We start from the raw sequence: 17038 nt of genomic DNA, 5'->3' as shown, positions 1-17038 counted from the left end.
CGACCCCCTTAGGACGAGTCCCAGACCACCACCATCCGTCTCCTCCTCTTGGGAGTGGTGGTCATGGAACCCCCATCCCTAAGACAATGCATCCCATGCCGTCCGGCCAATGGGGTCTCCTTCTAATACCTTCCCTCAGAGGGCTCTTCTAAATCCTTCTCTGCCGTAGTACCAGTGCAGAGAGCCTGAAAACGGTTTCACACCTCCATCTGCATTGGGGGTACATGGGTTCCCCCCTCTTTCTTCATCTGGAGGTCCCATGCTGCCAATATTCTTCCCTGCTCTGCACTGCACTCTCTGAATCTTCAGCTCATTTTGCTTCCAGAACCAAACCCTGACTTCTATCCAGAAAATCTTCATTCTCTCTGACGCAATGCAGGGTTGATATTTGGTTCTCTAACCTTCTCTTCCAATATGCAAACCAGCCTGCACTTCATACAGACAAAGTCACTTCTGTCCTCTGGGAGAAAGACAAACATGGCACATTCTGAGCAGGCCATAACAACTCATCGCTCACTATCCATGTCTTCCTTCCAATGGGCTCCTCAGATGTTGTATGTACTGCTCACAGGAGCCTGAAAGGGAAAAACTCCCTCTGTTTGCCTGTCCTCTGTTCACTCGGTTCGCAACTGGCTGCCTTTTTATAAGGCTGCTGGCCCAGCTCAAAGCCTTCCCTCCAATCAACCATTCAAGGCTCACCTGGAACAAAACACTCCCAATTCACACTTTTCAATCAAACACCAACACAGTCAAACGGTCACACTATTCAAACAATCACAAGGATTGTCTAATAAGAAAGTATGGTCGAGTTTTTGAACAAGTATGGCTGTCGATTAATCAAAGTTAACTCGTGATTAACTCAGAAAAATTAATCATAATTAAAATTATCAATCATGATTAATTGCTGGTTTAATAGTATTCTATTGTTTAGCATATGCTAATTGAAATTTATTAAATATTTTTGGATATTTTTCTACATTTTCAAATATATTGATTTCAATTACAACACAGAATACAAAAAGTGTACAGTCCTCATATTTTTTATTCCAAATATTTGCACTGTAAAAGTAACAAAATAAATAGTATTTTTCAATTCATGTCATACAAGTACTATAGTGCCATCTCTATCATGAAAGTGCAACTTACAAATGTAGATTTTTTTTTTGGTTTGTTACATAACTGCATTCAAAAACAAAACAATGTAAAACCTTAGAGCCTATTAGTCCACTCAGTCCTACTTCTTCTTTAGCCAATCACTAAGACAAACAAGTTTGTTTACAGTTACAGGAGATAATGCTGACTGCTTATTTACAATGTTACCTGAAAGTGAGAACAAGCATTTGCATGCCACTTTCATAGCCGGCATTGCAAGGTATTTATGTACCAGATATGCTAAACATTCGTATGCCCCTTCATGCTGTCCGAGACCAATGCAGGTTCAAGTAAGGATTTGATTAAGTGAGGAAAACCAAAATGAAAACAGATTGTAATTCAAAACCAAGTGGTTGTTTATTAATGGGGAATGAGCTGCAACTTGGGCTGGGGAGGAGCACTTTTACCAACTAATAATACTATCAGAACAAGAATATGCACACAACTTGAAACCATCTATTTACATTCAACAACAAAAAACCAAGCAGTCTATAATCAACTGCTCACTAAAAATCAGAACAGATACACAAAACTAAGTAAACTGTACGCACATTAACCGAATATTGTAAAATACAACAATTAACCACAATAGCAATTAATACAATTTAACTTTCATATACTATACACACACCTTGGTATCAAGTAAGGGAGGGAAAAAAGGAAAGAGGCTAAACAAAACAGAGTATTTACAGCATACTCCAGGCGCAGCTGACCAGCAGTACAGACACCAAGGGCATAACGAATTGGTGGGAAAATAACCCAAAAAAAGAAAGCAAATCGACACGACCCGAGCTGGCTAAATCCGCAGGAGACCCTGGCTGAAAGGGTGATCAGGCCTTTCAGCTAGCCCGCGGATACTCCTGCAGATTTTGGCACAAGACATAGTTTTATTCAAAAAGACTCTCTTACTCGTGTCAGCATCTGACTGGTCCCTAGCTCCTTCACCAACCAGGTTCCGAGCTGGTGCCCTCTACGTCAATGGGAGCTGCACTCGGCACACTACCTTTGCACACAGCCCTATGCTTTTGCACACAGTACCAACTGACCTTTTGACTGACAGAAGGTTCGAGAGCAGGCACACTGGTATTTTTGCACACGGCACTAGTCTGACCCTTAGTTGACCAGGGAAAAAACAGGAATAGGCACACGGCATATAATGTTGCACACCGCACTACGGTGTTGCGCACGGTACCAATGTGACCTTTTGACTGACAATTGGACAAACAGACGCTGTGTTTAAGCATAGGCTTTAGGGCTGCAACACATGCTTCAACTACCTTTCCAGAGGACATCCTTCCACACTAATGATGCTCATTAAAAAAAACCACGTATCAATGAAATTTGTGAATGAACTCCTTGGGGAAGAATTTTGTCTGTCTCCTGCTTGGTTACCAGCATTCTGCTATATATTTCGTGTTATAGCAGTCTCAGATGATGACCCAGCCCATGTGGTTCATTTCATGAACACTTTCGCTGCAGATCTGACAAAACAGAAAGAAGATACCAATGTGAGATTTCTAAAGATAGCTACAGCGCTCAACCCAAGGTTTAAGTGTCTTCCAAAATCCAAGAGGGACAAGAGTGGAGTATGCTTTCAGAAGCCTTAAAAGAGCAATACTCCGATGCAGAAACTACAGAACCCGAACCACCAAAAAAAAAATAAAAAAAATAAAAATAAAATAAAAAAAAAATCAACCGTCTGCTGGTGGCATCTGACTCAGATAATGAAAATGAGCATACGTTGATCCACATTACTTTGGATCATTATTGAGCAGAACCCGTCATCAGTATAGACGCATTTGTCCTGGAATGGTGGTTGAAGATGAAGGAACACATGAATCTTTAGCGCATCTGGCATGTAAATATCTTGCATTGCCAGCTATAACTGTGCCATGCGAATGTCTGTTCTCACTTTCAGGTGACACTGTAAACAAGAAGCGGGCAGCACAGGACTTGGTGGTGACAGGGGTCTTCAACTACCCAGACATTTGTTGGGAAAACAACACATCAGGGCACAGATTATCCAATAAATTCTTGGAATGGAGACATTTTATTTCAAAAGGTGTAGAAAGCTACTGGGGGGAAGCTGTTCTAGATTTGATATTGACAAATAGGAAAGAACTGGTTGAGAATTTGAAAGTGGAAGACACCTTTGGTGAAAGTGATCATGAAAAGAGAGAGTTCATAATTCATAAGGAATGCTAGGAGAGAGAACAGCAAAATAAAAATAGTGGATTTCAAGAAGGCAGACTTAAGCAAATTCAGGGAGTTGGTAGGTAAGATCCCATGGGAAGCAAATCTAAGGGGAAAAACAATTGCAGACAGCTGGCAGTTTTTCAAAGAGACATTATTAAGGGCACAAGAGGAAACTATCCCACTGCATAGGAAAGATAGGAAGAATGGCAAGAGACCACCCTGGCTAAACCAGGAGATCTTCAATGATCTAAAAATCAAGAGAGAGACATACAAGAAGTGGAAACTAGGTCAAATTACATAGGAAAATATAACAAACACCACAAGTATGTAGGGACAAAAATTAGAAAGGCCAAGGCACAAAACAAGATCAAAATAGCCATAAAGAGCAACAAGAAAACATTCTACAAATACATTAGAAGCAAGAGGAAGACCAAGGACAGGATAGGCCCGTTACTCAATGCAGGGGGTGGGGGGGGGATAACAACAGAAAGTGTGGAAATGGCAGAGATGATTAATGACTTCGTTTCGATTTTCACCAAGACGACTGGTGGTGATTTGGACGTCTAACATAGTCAATGCCGGTGAAAATGAGGCAGGAACAGAACAGGCTAAATAGGGAAAGAACAAGTTAAAAATTACTCAGACAAATTAGATGTCTTCAAGTCATCAGGGCCTGATGAAATGCATCCTAGAATACTTAAGGAGATAACTGAGGAGATATCTGAGCCATTAGCAATTATCTTTGAAAAGTCATGGAAGACGGGAGAGATTTTAGAAGACTGGAGAAGGGAAAATATAGTGCCCATCTATAAAAAGGGAAATAAGGAAAACCAGGAAATTACAGAAGTTAAATTGACTGGTCTGTACCTAGAAAGATAACGGAGCAAATAACTGATCAATCAATTTGCAAACATCTAGAAGACAATAAGGTGACAAGTAACAGTCAGCATGGAGTTGTCAAAAACAAATAGTGTCAAACCAACCAGATAGCTTTCTTTGACAGAGTAACAAGCCTTGTGGATAGGGGGCAAAAACAGTAGATGTGGTATATTTTGACTTTAGTAAAGCTTTTGATACTGTCTCACATGACCATCTCATAAACAAATTAGGGAAACGCAACCTAGATGGAGCTACTATACGGTGGGTGCAAAACTGGTTGGAAAACCATTTCCAGAGAGTAGTTATCAGTGGTTCACTGTCATGTTGGAAGGACATGATGAGTGGGGACCCACTGTGTCTGGTTCTCTTCAATATCTTCATCAAAGATTTAGATAATGGCACAGAGTACACTTATAAAGTCTGCGGACGATACCAAACTGGGAACGGTTGCAAGTGCTTTAGAAGATAGGATTAAAATTCAAAATGATCTGGACAAATTGGAGAAATGACCTGAAGTAAATAGGATGAAATTCAATAAGGACAAATGCAAAGTACTCCATTTAGAAAGGAATAATCAGTTGCACACATACAAAATGGGAAATGACTACCTAGAAAGGAGTACTGTGGAAAGTGATCTGGAAGTCATAGCATAGTGTAATGCTGTTCAAATAAGGCAAACATCATTCTGGGATGTATTAGCAGGAATGTTGTAAGCAAGACATGAGAAGTAATTCTTCCGCTCTACTCCGCTCTGATTAGGCCTGAACTGGAGTATTGTGTCCAGTTCTGGGCACCATATTTCAGGAAGGAAGTGGACAAATTGGAGAGAGTCCAGAGAAGACCAACAAAAGTGATTAAAAGTCTAGAAGACATAACCTATGAGGGAAGATTAAACAAACCCATTTTTTTTTTCAGTCTGGAAAAGAGAAGACTGAGAGGGGACATGTAAAAGGTTGCTACAAGGAAAAGGAAGAAAAATTGTTCTCCTTAACCTCTAAGGATAGGAGAGGATGCAATGGGCTTAAATTGCAGCAAGGGAGGTTTAGGTAGGATATTAGGAAAAACTTCCTAACTGTTAGGGTGGTTAAGCATTTGAATAAATTGCCTAGAGAGGCTGTGGAATCTCCATCATTGGAGATTTTTAAGAGCAGGTTAGACGAACACCTGTCAGGAATGGTCTAGATAATTAGTCCTGTCATGAGTGCATGGGACTGAACTAAATGACCTCTTGAGGTCCCTTCCAGTTGTATGATTATCTCCTAAAAATGTAAACAAACCTGTTTGTCCGAGCAATTGGTGGACAAGAAGTAGGACTTAGTAGACTTGTAGGCTCTAAAGTTTTAGATTATTTTACTTTTGAGTGGTGTTATTTTTTGTACATATTATACATTTGTTAAGTTCAACTTTCATGACAAAGATTGCACTACAGTACTCGTATTAGGGGAATTGAAAAATACTACTTCTTATGTTTTTACAATGCAAATATTTGTAATAAAAAATAAATATAAAGTGAGCACTGTACACTTTGTATTCTGTGTTGTAATTGAAATCAATATATTTGACAACATAGAAAAACAAAAATATTTAACTAAAACGGTATTCTATTATTGTTTAACAGTGCAATTAATCACGTAATTTATCACGATTAATTTTTTTAATCGCTTGACAGCCCTAATAATAACCAAGTCCAGTGTAACATCAATAGGTGCCACCAATTAAGGTTGCTCAACACTTCCCATTGCAAAACTATATTTAGTTCCCTATAAAACTTTACCAAACTTTTACCATTCGGTCTGAAGTTTTCAAGGCCGGGTGTCTGCATCAGGTTGAAATTTTTTTTTTTTTTAAGAGAATTTCAGATTAAATAGTTCAGCAATTACCAGTGACAAGGTTAGGATAAAATATGTTTTGCCAGTATTAAATTCTGGTGATCTTTTCTCCCTAATGCTCTAGTGCATTTAGAAAAGTGATCTAGGACTTGATATGTGGCAGAAGGAGGCACAGATATGCCTTTTGTTGTCCCCATGAAATTCTCCCAAATTTGGCCAAGTTATAAGACTCTGGGGGGAAAATCCAAAGTTTGCACACGCAGAGACTTCAGTTTTAGTGGGCATGGAGTGACTGGGACCAGGAACTGGTGATGGAAAAAACACAGAAATCACACCAGAAGCTGGGGGATGGGATGAAAAATCAAAACGTTAATGTGTGGTCCTAGGCATTTTTACTTCATGGTACTCAAACCCTGCCCAGAAGACAGAATTATTAGTTTCTTCATAGACTTTTCTATGGTACTCACCACCACAGTATCCAAACATTCATAACTTCACAGACGTTCATTTTGCACAACATTCCTGTGAGTTGAAGGATATAATCCCCATAACACAGATTAGGAGCTGAGGCACAGAGATTAAAGGTTCAAAAGATTTTGGGTGCCCAATTTGAGATATTTAGGACCTGATTTTTCAGAGTATTTAGCATTATATAGCACTTATATGATCAAAGCGCAGCTCCCACTGGCTCAGAATATTGTTCTCTTCCCCAGCTATTCAGTTTTGCCAACCACACTACCTTAGTTTTATTTCTGGAAATTAAAGAGCTACATCATCAATATATAACCTTGGCAGATATTCCAACATATACCAATATTTATTTTAAAACATTTTTTCTCTTTCTCTCTCTTTAAATTTTCACATTTGTGGGAAGTTATGGCAGGCTCAGATAAGTATTTAATGACAATACATGTTGAGATTCAAATAGTTAAAGCTCTATAGCCATTAAAACGCAAATTGTCAACATCACACGTCAAAATATACATAGAAAATAACCTTATACCAAACTCTAATAAAAACTCAAGAAGCACTTTTCTTACTATGCCTATCAGTGAATTGATCATCATCAATGGAAATATTTTTCCATCAGTTTGTGTATGTACGGTGAAACAGACATTTACCAACAAAAATCTAACCTTTCCAAGCCTACAAATATAGTATTTGGCACATCCATATTTGATGGCAGCACCTTACACATACTGAAGTTGATATGTATAGAGGTAGAAACGGTTTCCAACATTATCTTCCCATTAAGGAAAAATATCTTCCAAAGATCCTGACCAATATCCTGTACTGTGGAGATCCATTACTGAAAATAAGGTCAGGATATCTATTCTAATAGCCAGCATTTTTATTTAGTGAATTAGGGCACTAAACAGAGCTTCATGGGGTAAGGTATCTTCTAAATCAAAAATAATCCCCTTTGTATTCTTATGGACCAGGCGTTTACAACCGTATTCCTGGTTTCATTTTAATCCTCCACTCCATTACCCAGCAATTAAGATGCATCACAAGTGGTGAAAACACTGGTTTGCTGACTGCCTTCCTCTTTTGCCATGCTTGGATTATACAGTTGATTTCTACTTGAACCCTCCATGATGGTTCAATCTACTGATCAACCTTCTCAAAAGGTTCTCCCTACCTAGCTTCCAGCTTACAACCTACCCAATTCTCCCCTCACACAAACATTACAATTCATCTCCATGCCTCTGGACCACCCCATCCTTCCCATCAACGTTGAGCCTCACACCTTCTTCTACATATTCAGCCCTACTCTCTTGCAAGTGCGCAAGAGCACCAGTGCCTTCCTAGCTCTCTAGGAAATTAATATACTTACAGCAAAAAAAACAAAAAAACAAAAACCTATTGCTGCCTGCCTTATTGCCATAATCCTCCTAATTCCCTCTAGACCCCCTAACTAGCTGCTGCAACTAACCTAAATCCTTCTCCTCCACCTCTTCCTCCTGCTAAAACCTAATTCACCCAGCCCACTGCCCTGATGAAATTAAAGTTGTGAATAAAGTGTAGGAGAGGAGATTAAAATGGCATCTATATTCACTAGAATTTGTGATGCCAAATAATCTCTACTACAATCAGCACTCAAAACCACAAAACCAAAGCCACTATCAGGCAAACCAAAACAGCAGCAATTCAGTGACTGGCATATATACACCATTCCTACAGTTTCTCCCTCTCCCCCTTTCCCCAGCCCCCAAAAATAGGTTTGTTTCGATTTCTTGTTTTGTTTTTTAAGTGAGAGTGCTGTTGAAGTAGATTCCCTATGCTATTTTTAGCAGACATGCAAGGGAAGTACATTTTAGTGTAGAGTACTGACATTTCATCCATGGCTTTTAAGCCGTAAATTGGTCAGATGAGGCTCTTTTCTTAGGTTTGAAAAAGACTTCACAATACACATCTATCCCAATATAACGCGGTCCTCGGGAGCCAAAAACAAAATCTTACTGCGTTATAGGTGAAACCGCGTTATATCGAACTTGCTTTGATCCGCCAGAGTGCGCAGCCCCACCCCGAGCACTGCTTGACCGCATTATATCTGAATTCATGTTATATTGGGTCTCATTATATCGGGATAGAGGTATTTGACAACAATGCAGCAGTTATCCCAGGAACAAGATGGCAATTTAAAATCAAAGACAGCCAAGTCTACTTCTTCACTAGTAGCCAAGGTAAGCAGAAACAACACTGCAGGTCCTTTGACGGCAGTAACATTAGTAGGTCTGGACTCCAAGTACAAACACTGTCCCCGAACACGCTCTCACTAGTTTTAATGGTATAGGTTCTAGCACTAACACTCAGATCTCTCAGTAAGCCCCAGACACTGAGGCCCCTACTGTATTGATACTGTTATTACAGTGAACTTGTTAGACACTTTTATGGCTCTCCGGTACTCCGCTGGATAGCAAAGTAGCTCATTTACGGTAAAGGGTGCACACCACAGCACCACGATAGTAGCCATCTACTTTCTCTAGCTGAAGTTCTATTTTGGCCTCTTTTAAATTACACTAGAGTAATTGATTAGTTATTGGACCAGTCTTTTCTACTTCATACCGAACTGAAAAGATACTTAACTTATAAACCTAGTCTGTACAAATAATGTGTGATTTCTAGGCTATTCATTAGCTCAGATCTAAGTGTGTCAGTCAAAAGATTTCTGCAAATCTCTTGTGTCATTTGCTGCTGTCTCCTCATTGTTAAAGAGCCTGCTAAACTTGCTTATTTACCTATTTAGAGATTGCACTGAATGGCTACTTAAATAAATTCCACTTACCTTTATCTCAGGCTCTTTTTCACATTCTTCTATATACAAGTCATATAGCTTTTGAAATACTGATTTTCTGAAATTAAGGAAAATGTTAACATAAAAATTGTGTTAAATCAATACAATAAAAAAAAAGTTAAAAACTGAAATATTTGCTACCTTCCACCGGATAAATATTTTCGTTTGGGAGGTCTCTGACGGGCACTTTCAATGACATACTAGAAGAGAAAGGTGCATGAAACTCAACAATTCTAGCAATGTACAAGTTACCTGTAAGAGCCTTAGTATCATTAAAGCAAATTTAGGTTACAATAGTTATTCTGTATTACACAGCCAACAACTGTAGTTTTTTAAATGGAGTAAATACTCCTAGAGTGGTCTGTAGCAGTAGCAGTTACAAAAGAGTGCTTACTTCCAACCACCAGCTAAAGTATTTATTTCATAGCTAAAATTAAAACAAAGTGATATGTTTCATGACTATCACTATTGCAGTTAAAAGTTTCTGAAGTATATGATGTTTTATGCCAATATTTTATATTTACAGTAACAAAACCTTAAAGAAACCTGAAATTTCATTGTATTTGAACCAAAACAATTGCAACATTCAGATATAATGCTGTTGCCCTGGTACAACTCACTACCTTTGAACACAGCCAACTGTATTTTAGAAGGCCTACTTTGTTCCTCTGTTTCTCTAACATTTTTTAGAAAGCAGGGCAATTCTAAACAAATGCAAGATGTGTACAGTATTTTAGAAAATGTTAGTTAAGACTCTCTCAGGTCAAATTTAGCCCTCGATTTAGGTTTTACATAGACAAGCTTTCACAAAATACAAATTCTGGAGGAAACATTGCCATTCTTGACAAAGTGCTGACTGATAATTTGGTTTATTTTAAATAGAGACAGGTTCTCCCTCTTTTCCCCCTAGATATTTTGAACCCAGTATTATATAGAACCTGTATATGAAAACTGACTGATATATTCTTTGCTGGCTGTGGGATGACTTAAATTGCTCACACTAGATTTACGTAGACTATATAAATAGCATCCTTGTAAGATCCTTCTTGACCAGGATACATAATAGTTTTAAAAATAGGAAAACATTTAAGACTTTATTTTCATCATGAGAAAGATCAGGCAAGTAGATTCTGTGCCTGGGCTGGTAGTTTTAGTGACAATTTTGCAAAGCTAATGTTCTATACATAGTTTATACAAGAACATCTTCATGTAATATAAATGCACAAAATGTAAACAGACCTAAATAATGTACCAGGCGTAAATTTAAATATCAATAGGCAACTTAGCTACGCCTTACCTCTGCACGATCCAATGCCAGTTCTAAAGCTTGTTGCTGCAAAAATTATAAACAGCTTTCTTAGAAAACGTGTTACTGATGAAAACCTTGTACCGTAACAGCCACCCAAACTCTATGACTAGGACTCAAAGTAGTATTAGTTTGTTATTTTTAAAGGACTAGCTGATCAAATGTAGGATTCTTTAGCATATACAGAATTCTACCAATAAATTCAGCACTCTGTTTAATTGCATTAACAGTAATTAACTCCATTACAGGATTTGTGTAGATTTGACTGAATTATGAAGTGTTAGAACGACAGTGACGCCAAACTGTAAGCAGGGCAATACCAAGTTTTAATCAAAACTTGATGTAAAAAAATTGAGAAAAAACAGGTAGGCAAGGCTGTTCTTTGCCATTACCCTGGCTGCCAATACAACATCTTTTAGCACAACCACCTGCTTGCATCAGGAAGAGTAGCACTAGCGGGATAAAGGGTGTGTGTGTGTGTGTGTGAGAGAGAGAGAGAGAGACTTAGTAACGGCTAACTGTAAAGCAGAGTAGTCTTGAAGAAACAAATCAAAGCCCACAGTCACTGATACCAAAGAGTGTGTATTAAAATAGGTCATCATCCCATGAGATGGGAACGAAGATGCAAACCTCCATCACTCAGATTCAGTACATTACACTTCTATCGACATGGAGCCACTAAGAAGAAGTGGTCTAGGCCCCTTCCCCAGACAGATATACAAGCAGCCATTTGGTCAAAAACTGAGCTTTGGCAGAGTTCCTCCCCCAAAGATTCCCTTTGAGGTGGGTAGAAAATTATGTCAGAGCCCATGATTGCATACTGAACTCAAAATCCTGCAAATTGTTCATAACATCTGATAGCAGAATTCACCAGATAATACTTATTGTAGCTGATTTACAGAATCATAAAAATGTAGGGCAGGAAAGGACCTCGAGAAGTCATAGTAAGCCTAGACCATCCCTAACAGGAGTTTGTCCAATTTGTTTTTTTTAAAAGCTTTCAACGATGGCAATCCCATGACCTCTCTTGGAAGCCTATTCCAGAGCTTAACTACCCTTATAGTTAGAAATGTTTTCCTAATACATAACCTAAATCTCCCTTGCTGCCAATTAAGCTCCTTTCTACTACTTCTGCTTTCAGTGGACATGAAGAACAATTGATCACTGTCCTCTTTATAACAGCCCTTAACATATTGGAAGACTTATCAGTTCGTCCCTCAGTCTTCTTTTCTCAAGACTAAACATTCCCAGTTTTTTCAACCTGTCCTTGTAGGTCAGGTTTTATAAACCTTTTATCATTTCTGTTGCTCTTCTCTGGACTCTTTCCAATTTGTCCACATCCTTCTTAAATTGTGGTACCCAGAATTGGACACAGTACTCCAGCTGGAGCCTCACCAGCCCCGAGTAGAATGGGACAGTTTTCTCCTGTGTTTTACATACAGCACTCCTGTTAATGCACCCCAGAATGATATTACCCTCTTCTGCAGTTGCAGCACACTGATGACTCATATTCAGTTTGTGGATCCTTTTCAGCAGCGCTATAACCTAAAGAATTATTCCCCATTTTGTAGTGCATTAGGAAGGAAAAAAATCAATGCACTTGTCTTTACTGAATTTAATCTTTTTGAATTTAGACAAATTCTCTAAGGTCTAGGTCATTTTGATTTTTAAACCTGTTCTCCAAAGTGCTTGCAACCCCTCCCAGCTTGGTATAATGTGCAAATTTTATAAGCATACTCTCTACTCCATTATCCACGTCATTAACTGAAAATATTGACTAGTACTAGACCCAGGACTGATCCTTGAGAGACCCTATTAGACACACGCTCCCAATTTGACAGCAAACCATTGAGAACTACTCTGAGTACATTTTTTCAGCCAGATGTGCACCCACATTATAGTAATTTCATCTAGACTACATTTCCCTAGTTTGCTTATGAGAATGTCATGTGGAACGATGTCAAAAACCTTACTAAAAATCAAGTTACATCATTTCTACTGCTTCCCCCATAACCAGTAGGTCAGTAATCCTATCAAAGAAGGAAATTAAGTTGATTTTGCATTTGTTCTTGACAAATCCATTCCAACAACTCTTTATACCCCTATTATTCTCCAGGTGTTTACAAACTGATTTTTAATAATTTGCTCCAGTATCTCTCCAGATATTGAAGTCAGGCTGACTGGTCTATAATTCCCTGGGTCTTCCTTGTTTCCCTTTTTCAAGATAGATACTGTGTTTGCCCTTCTCCAGTCTTCTGGGACCTCTCCGATCCTCCAAGAGGTCTCAAAGATAACTGCTCATGACTCCAAGATTGCTTCAGCTAGTTCCAAAAGTGAGCTAAGATGAATTTCATCAAGCCTTGCTGAGTTGAATACATGTTAATACTCTTTACCCTGCTCTTTCCCTATTTTGGCTTGCATTCATTCCCCTCACTGCCAATATTAATTGGGTTGAATACCTGGTCATCATAAACCCTTTTAGTGAAGTCTGAAGCAAAATATGCATTAAGCACCTCAGCTTTCTTGATGGCATCAGTTATTAGCTCTTCTTCCCAGGGCCGGATTAACATTTTGTGGGCCCCCCATGGTGGACCCGTTCTGCCCAGCCCAAAGCACGGACACTCTTTACAAACCAGCAGCTGCCAGATGCACACTGGCCCACCCTGCCCTGCCAATGTGCCCCCTCCCCTTGGGGTGGTCCTATGCCACAATTTCCCCCAGTCCTCTATGCCCAGTGACCCCCTTACCCAACCCCTCCCCACAGACCCTATGGACAGAATCCCCCACTGAGATCCCTCACAGATCCCTGTGCTCAGCACTCCTCTGACCCACTATGCCCAGTGCTCCCCAGCCCAGAGACCCCACCACCACAATTGCACAGCTCCCTGCACACCATCATCCACTACCACCAGACCCCACCACTACTCAGTGCCACAACACACAGACCACTCCCACCTTCCAGCACCCCCCCCATCCCTTCTATGTCCAACACCCAAAACACATAACCCCTTCCACCCCCCACTACTTAGTGCCTTCCCAAAGAGAGCCACTCCCCTGCACTCTGTCCCTTGTTCACACTTACTGGCCCTGCTGGGAGGTGACTGTGTCTACTGGGCTGAGCGAGCAGCGTGGGGATCATTTTGGCCCCTGGAACGGGAGTGGCGCCTACCCAGGCCGGGCTCACTCAGGACTCACTTGCCTGGTGCAGCCTAGGCAAGCCCCCCCACCCCCTGCTCCCCATCCCTATTGGCCAGGATCAGCCTGGCCTCTGCACCAGTCCAAGGCGGCTCAGCTCCAGTGAGGCAGGCAGGGTCCCATAGGTGGTGGGCAGCGGAGACTGCTCGGAGCCCAAGCTGCACTGGGGAGCAGGGCAGACCCCTGAAAGCCTGCATAGTCCAGCCGGAGCCAGCAGGCATGCCCAGTCTGCATTGCAGAGCTCGGTTGCTGGACTGGAAGCCCCCTACCAGAGAGCAGGACCTGCTGGCTGGGAGCTGCTCACACAGCAAGGCCTGGGTATTGGACTGTCCCAGGTGAGAGGCCAGACCTGGCGGTGAGGATGGGTTAGAAGAATCCATAATGCGCTCCTTCCCAGTGTGGGCCTGGTGCCTTTTTGTATCTGTGCAGGGCTCTAAAGATACTCTCTTTCAACTCCTAGGGAAGAATGTCCATACAAGTTCCCTCCAGAACTGAGCAAACACATGATTTCATCATGTTAGTGCAGTGCACAGGAAAAGAAACTGGCTAGAAAGAGAGTGTGGTAAAAAACAAAATACTTCTCCCCCTCCACCTAATCTTTCAGCAACAGTAACCTTAGAAATTACTTGTAACATAGTAGGTATGAAGTTTTCAGATAGAAGCCTGACTTTCAAGCTGATGCTGTGCCTTTCAACTGTGGAAACCACTGCTACAAAACGTTGAGACAGAACATAACAGGATTCAGGATATTTAGACATTAAATATTTATATGAATACAGAGAGTTACACTTTCTAGGACAGATGTGCATAAAGGATATCAAGCCACAGGCTTTTAGGCATAACTCATCCACTGACTGCTTGACATTAAGAAAATACCCAATAGGCATGTTACTGCCTAACTGCCCACTATAGATGTGTGAGTAGGGCTTACACATTCCTCTGGATCATCTAGAACCGGCCACTGTTGGAGACAAGACACAAGAATGGATTTATATGCCAATTCTTATATCCTATTAGCAGTGACTGACTGATTTAGGCACAGCATTCACAAGTTCCACAGAGAGCCTCACCATCAACTGGAGAGTGTTACACTGTTAAGTCACATTTCTGAGGATGTCAGAGACACAAAGGACTTTTCCTTCTCCACCTTCACCTGCCAAATACCCACCACCCTAAAGGCAAGAGTTATTAAAAACATGACATGAATTGTATCTTACCATTGTAGTTGAAGTCAAGTGTCCAAATGGCAGATGAAATATTTAGGAGTTTTGGTGCAGTAGGCAAAGAGTCATATTTTTAGGTTCACAAGAGATACTGTAAAGTTGAGGGGAGGAAAAAAATATAATCACCAACTATGTTAAACAAACACTATATCTATTTAAACTGGATGTTTAATGGCAGATTATATTGAATTTATATAACATCTTTAATCCACTAATACAGAAGTTACCACTGAATACTGTTATACTCCAAGTGAACCATAGCCATTCTGCATCAACACCACTAGTCAGGAGAAGGAAAACAAACAATCAAAATAAATTACAGGGCCAAATACCATTACTATACCTGTGGTGTCTTGGCAGACTACCAACATCACCCATCTCTCTGATAGTACAGTAAAATGGAATATATAATGAAGTAAGTGGTTAGAACATTTATTTTATGATCAAAGAGCCAGTGCTGATGGCTTTGATTTTATATAATACTCAAAAGACAGCAGCTCCAACAACTACACCTCCTTGCACCATTTTGAGATGTTCGTTCAGTAATGACTATGGGCTATTAACTACTGAGGTGTTAACAATTTTACTCAGCATATAGGTGCTCCTTAGACATTCTTCATTCAGCTATCAATCAAGTACAGTACGGTTTCAACTTTAAATTCGACTAAATAGACTTTTCAGGTTAATACAACTACTTAAATATAAAGTTTTAAAATCCTGTTTACTAATCATGCTCTTCCCTTTCAGCCTCTCAGTGAGGAAACTTGAAAGTCAAAGAGATCAGTTTTATTTTTGGTTCGTAATGTTACATTTCAAACACAGCAGGGGAGCAGTTTTATTTTGAAATGTGGAAACATTCCTACTGGTTTTAAGCTCTATAAAGCTTTTTGATACACATTTTAAACGACAAATTATGTTTAAATGGACAAATGTCTCTTATTAGCTATATGCTAGCCAACCTCTTTCCTTAGAAATCTGTCCAGCCTTTGTTTGTTTTTGGTCCCAACTCCAGCGACGCACTGTGGGGCTGCTAAGTGATGCTGCGTCTCCAACAAGGACGCCACAGCTCTCGCTTTTAGTGACCAGGATGTGCTAAGCGCTTTCCAAGCCAGCGAAGCACAATCCCTGGCCTAGCGACCCTGCCCCCCACAGCTAAACAGAGGTGGGAGGGACTGCGATCAGGGCAGCGCCTGGCCACGCTCTGGGCTGGATCAGCCGGGGGCTGACAGGAGCGCGGGGAGGGGCACGACGCCGGGATCGCGGGCGGGGAGACGGGACAGGCAGGTCTAACCCAGGCCTTGCCACGGTCCCGTTGGGGGATGCGGTAGCGGCGGCCACTGCTGACAGCGTCGCCGTTGCAGGCATGGGAGCGAGCTGCAGATCCCAGCCGGGAGAGCGATGCTCTAGAGCCGCCCAGACAGCACGGGGAGGGCCGGGACGGGACCAGGCGACACCGCAGCCGCGGAGAGGTCGGGACGGGAAATCCTAGCGACCCGGCCCCGGGGGAAGGCGCTGCCCGGAGGGGCACGCGGGGGGTTAGACGCGACCTCGTCCCCAGCCCCTTTACCTGCCAACCTCATGTCGGGTCCTGCCCCCGCGGCCCTTTCGGCCGCCCCCACCAGCCCGCGGCAGCTTCCGCCCCAGAACTTCCGGGTGCGGCCCGGAAGGGGCGGGAAGAGTTACCCTAGAGACGGGACGGGGGCGGGGAAGTTTCTTTTCTGTTGCCATGGTGAGCAAGCTTTGTGTGACTCCCCGTCCCCACTAGCGGCCGGGGGCGGGAATCCAGGAGCAGGGGTGCCGGGTGAGGCAGTTCTGGAGCCGTCGCCTATTTCCCTACCTATACAGCTAACCTGTAGTGCAGGCACTGACCCCTGCCAGCTTCTCCCGCCATGGCTCCCACACTTACCCACCACTCGCCTCCCCGTACCCAACGCTGTGTCCTGGCTCTGCCACTGACTTT

At 41.5% G+C, this 17038-nt stretch overlaps 1 protein-coding gene across 28 annotated transcripts in view; it reads right to left on the bottom strand.

The window, feature by feature from the left end:
- SUPT20H (SPT20 homolog, SAGA complex component) overlaps positions 1-16740 on the bottom strand; it is a 78237-nt gene extending 61497 nt beyond the window's left edge. For 20 of the 28 annotated variants that reach the window (XR_012655035.1, XR_012655034.1, XM_032805888.1 and 17 more), the window contains exons 1-5: positions 16646-16733; positions 15073-15169; positions 10652-10687; positions 9496-9554; positions 9346-9412 (exon numbers count right to left, since the gene is read on the bottom strand). Coding sequence is in view for 24 of the 28 variants with exons in the window: in XM_032805888.1 (XP_032661779.1) it covers positions 9346-9412; positions 9496-9554; positions 10652-10687; positions 15073-15075 (165 nt within the window). In the remaining 4 variants the exon portion in view is untranslated. Of the gene's footprint in view, positions 1-9345; positions 9413-9495; positions 9555-10651; positions 10688-15072; positions 15170-16645 lie in introns of all 28 variants that reach the window. The other 8 variants (XM_032805900.2, XM_032805911.2, XM_075061622.1 and 5 more) reach the window with 5 other exon arrangements.
- Positions 16741-17038: the final 298 nt, after the last annotated feature.

Source organism: Chelonoidis abingdonii, chromosome 1, assembly GCF_003597395.2.
Source record: "Chelonoidis abingdonii isolate Lonesome George chromosome 1, CheloAbing_2.0, whole genome shotgun sequence".
In the NCBI taxonomy this organism is placed as follows: Eukaryota; Metazoa; Chordata; order Testudines; family Testudinidae; genus Chelonoidis; species Chelonoidis abingdonii.
This window is presented reverse-complemented; position numbering and strand designations above follow the sequence as displayed.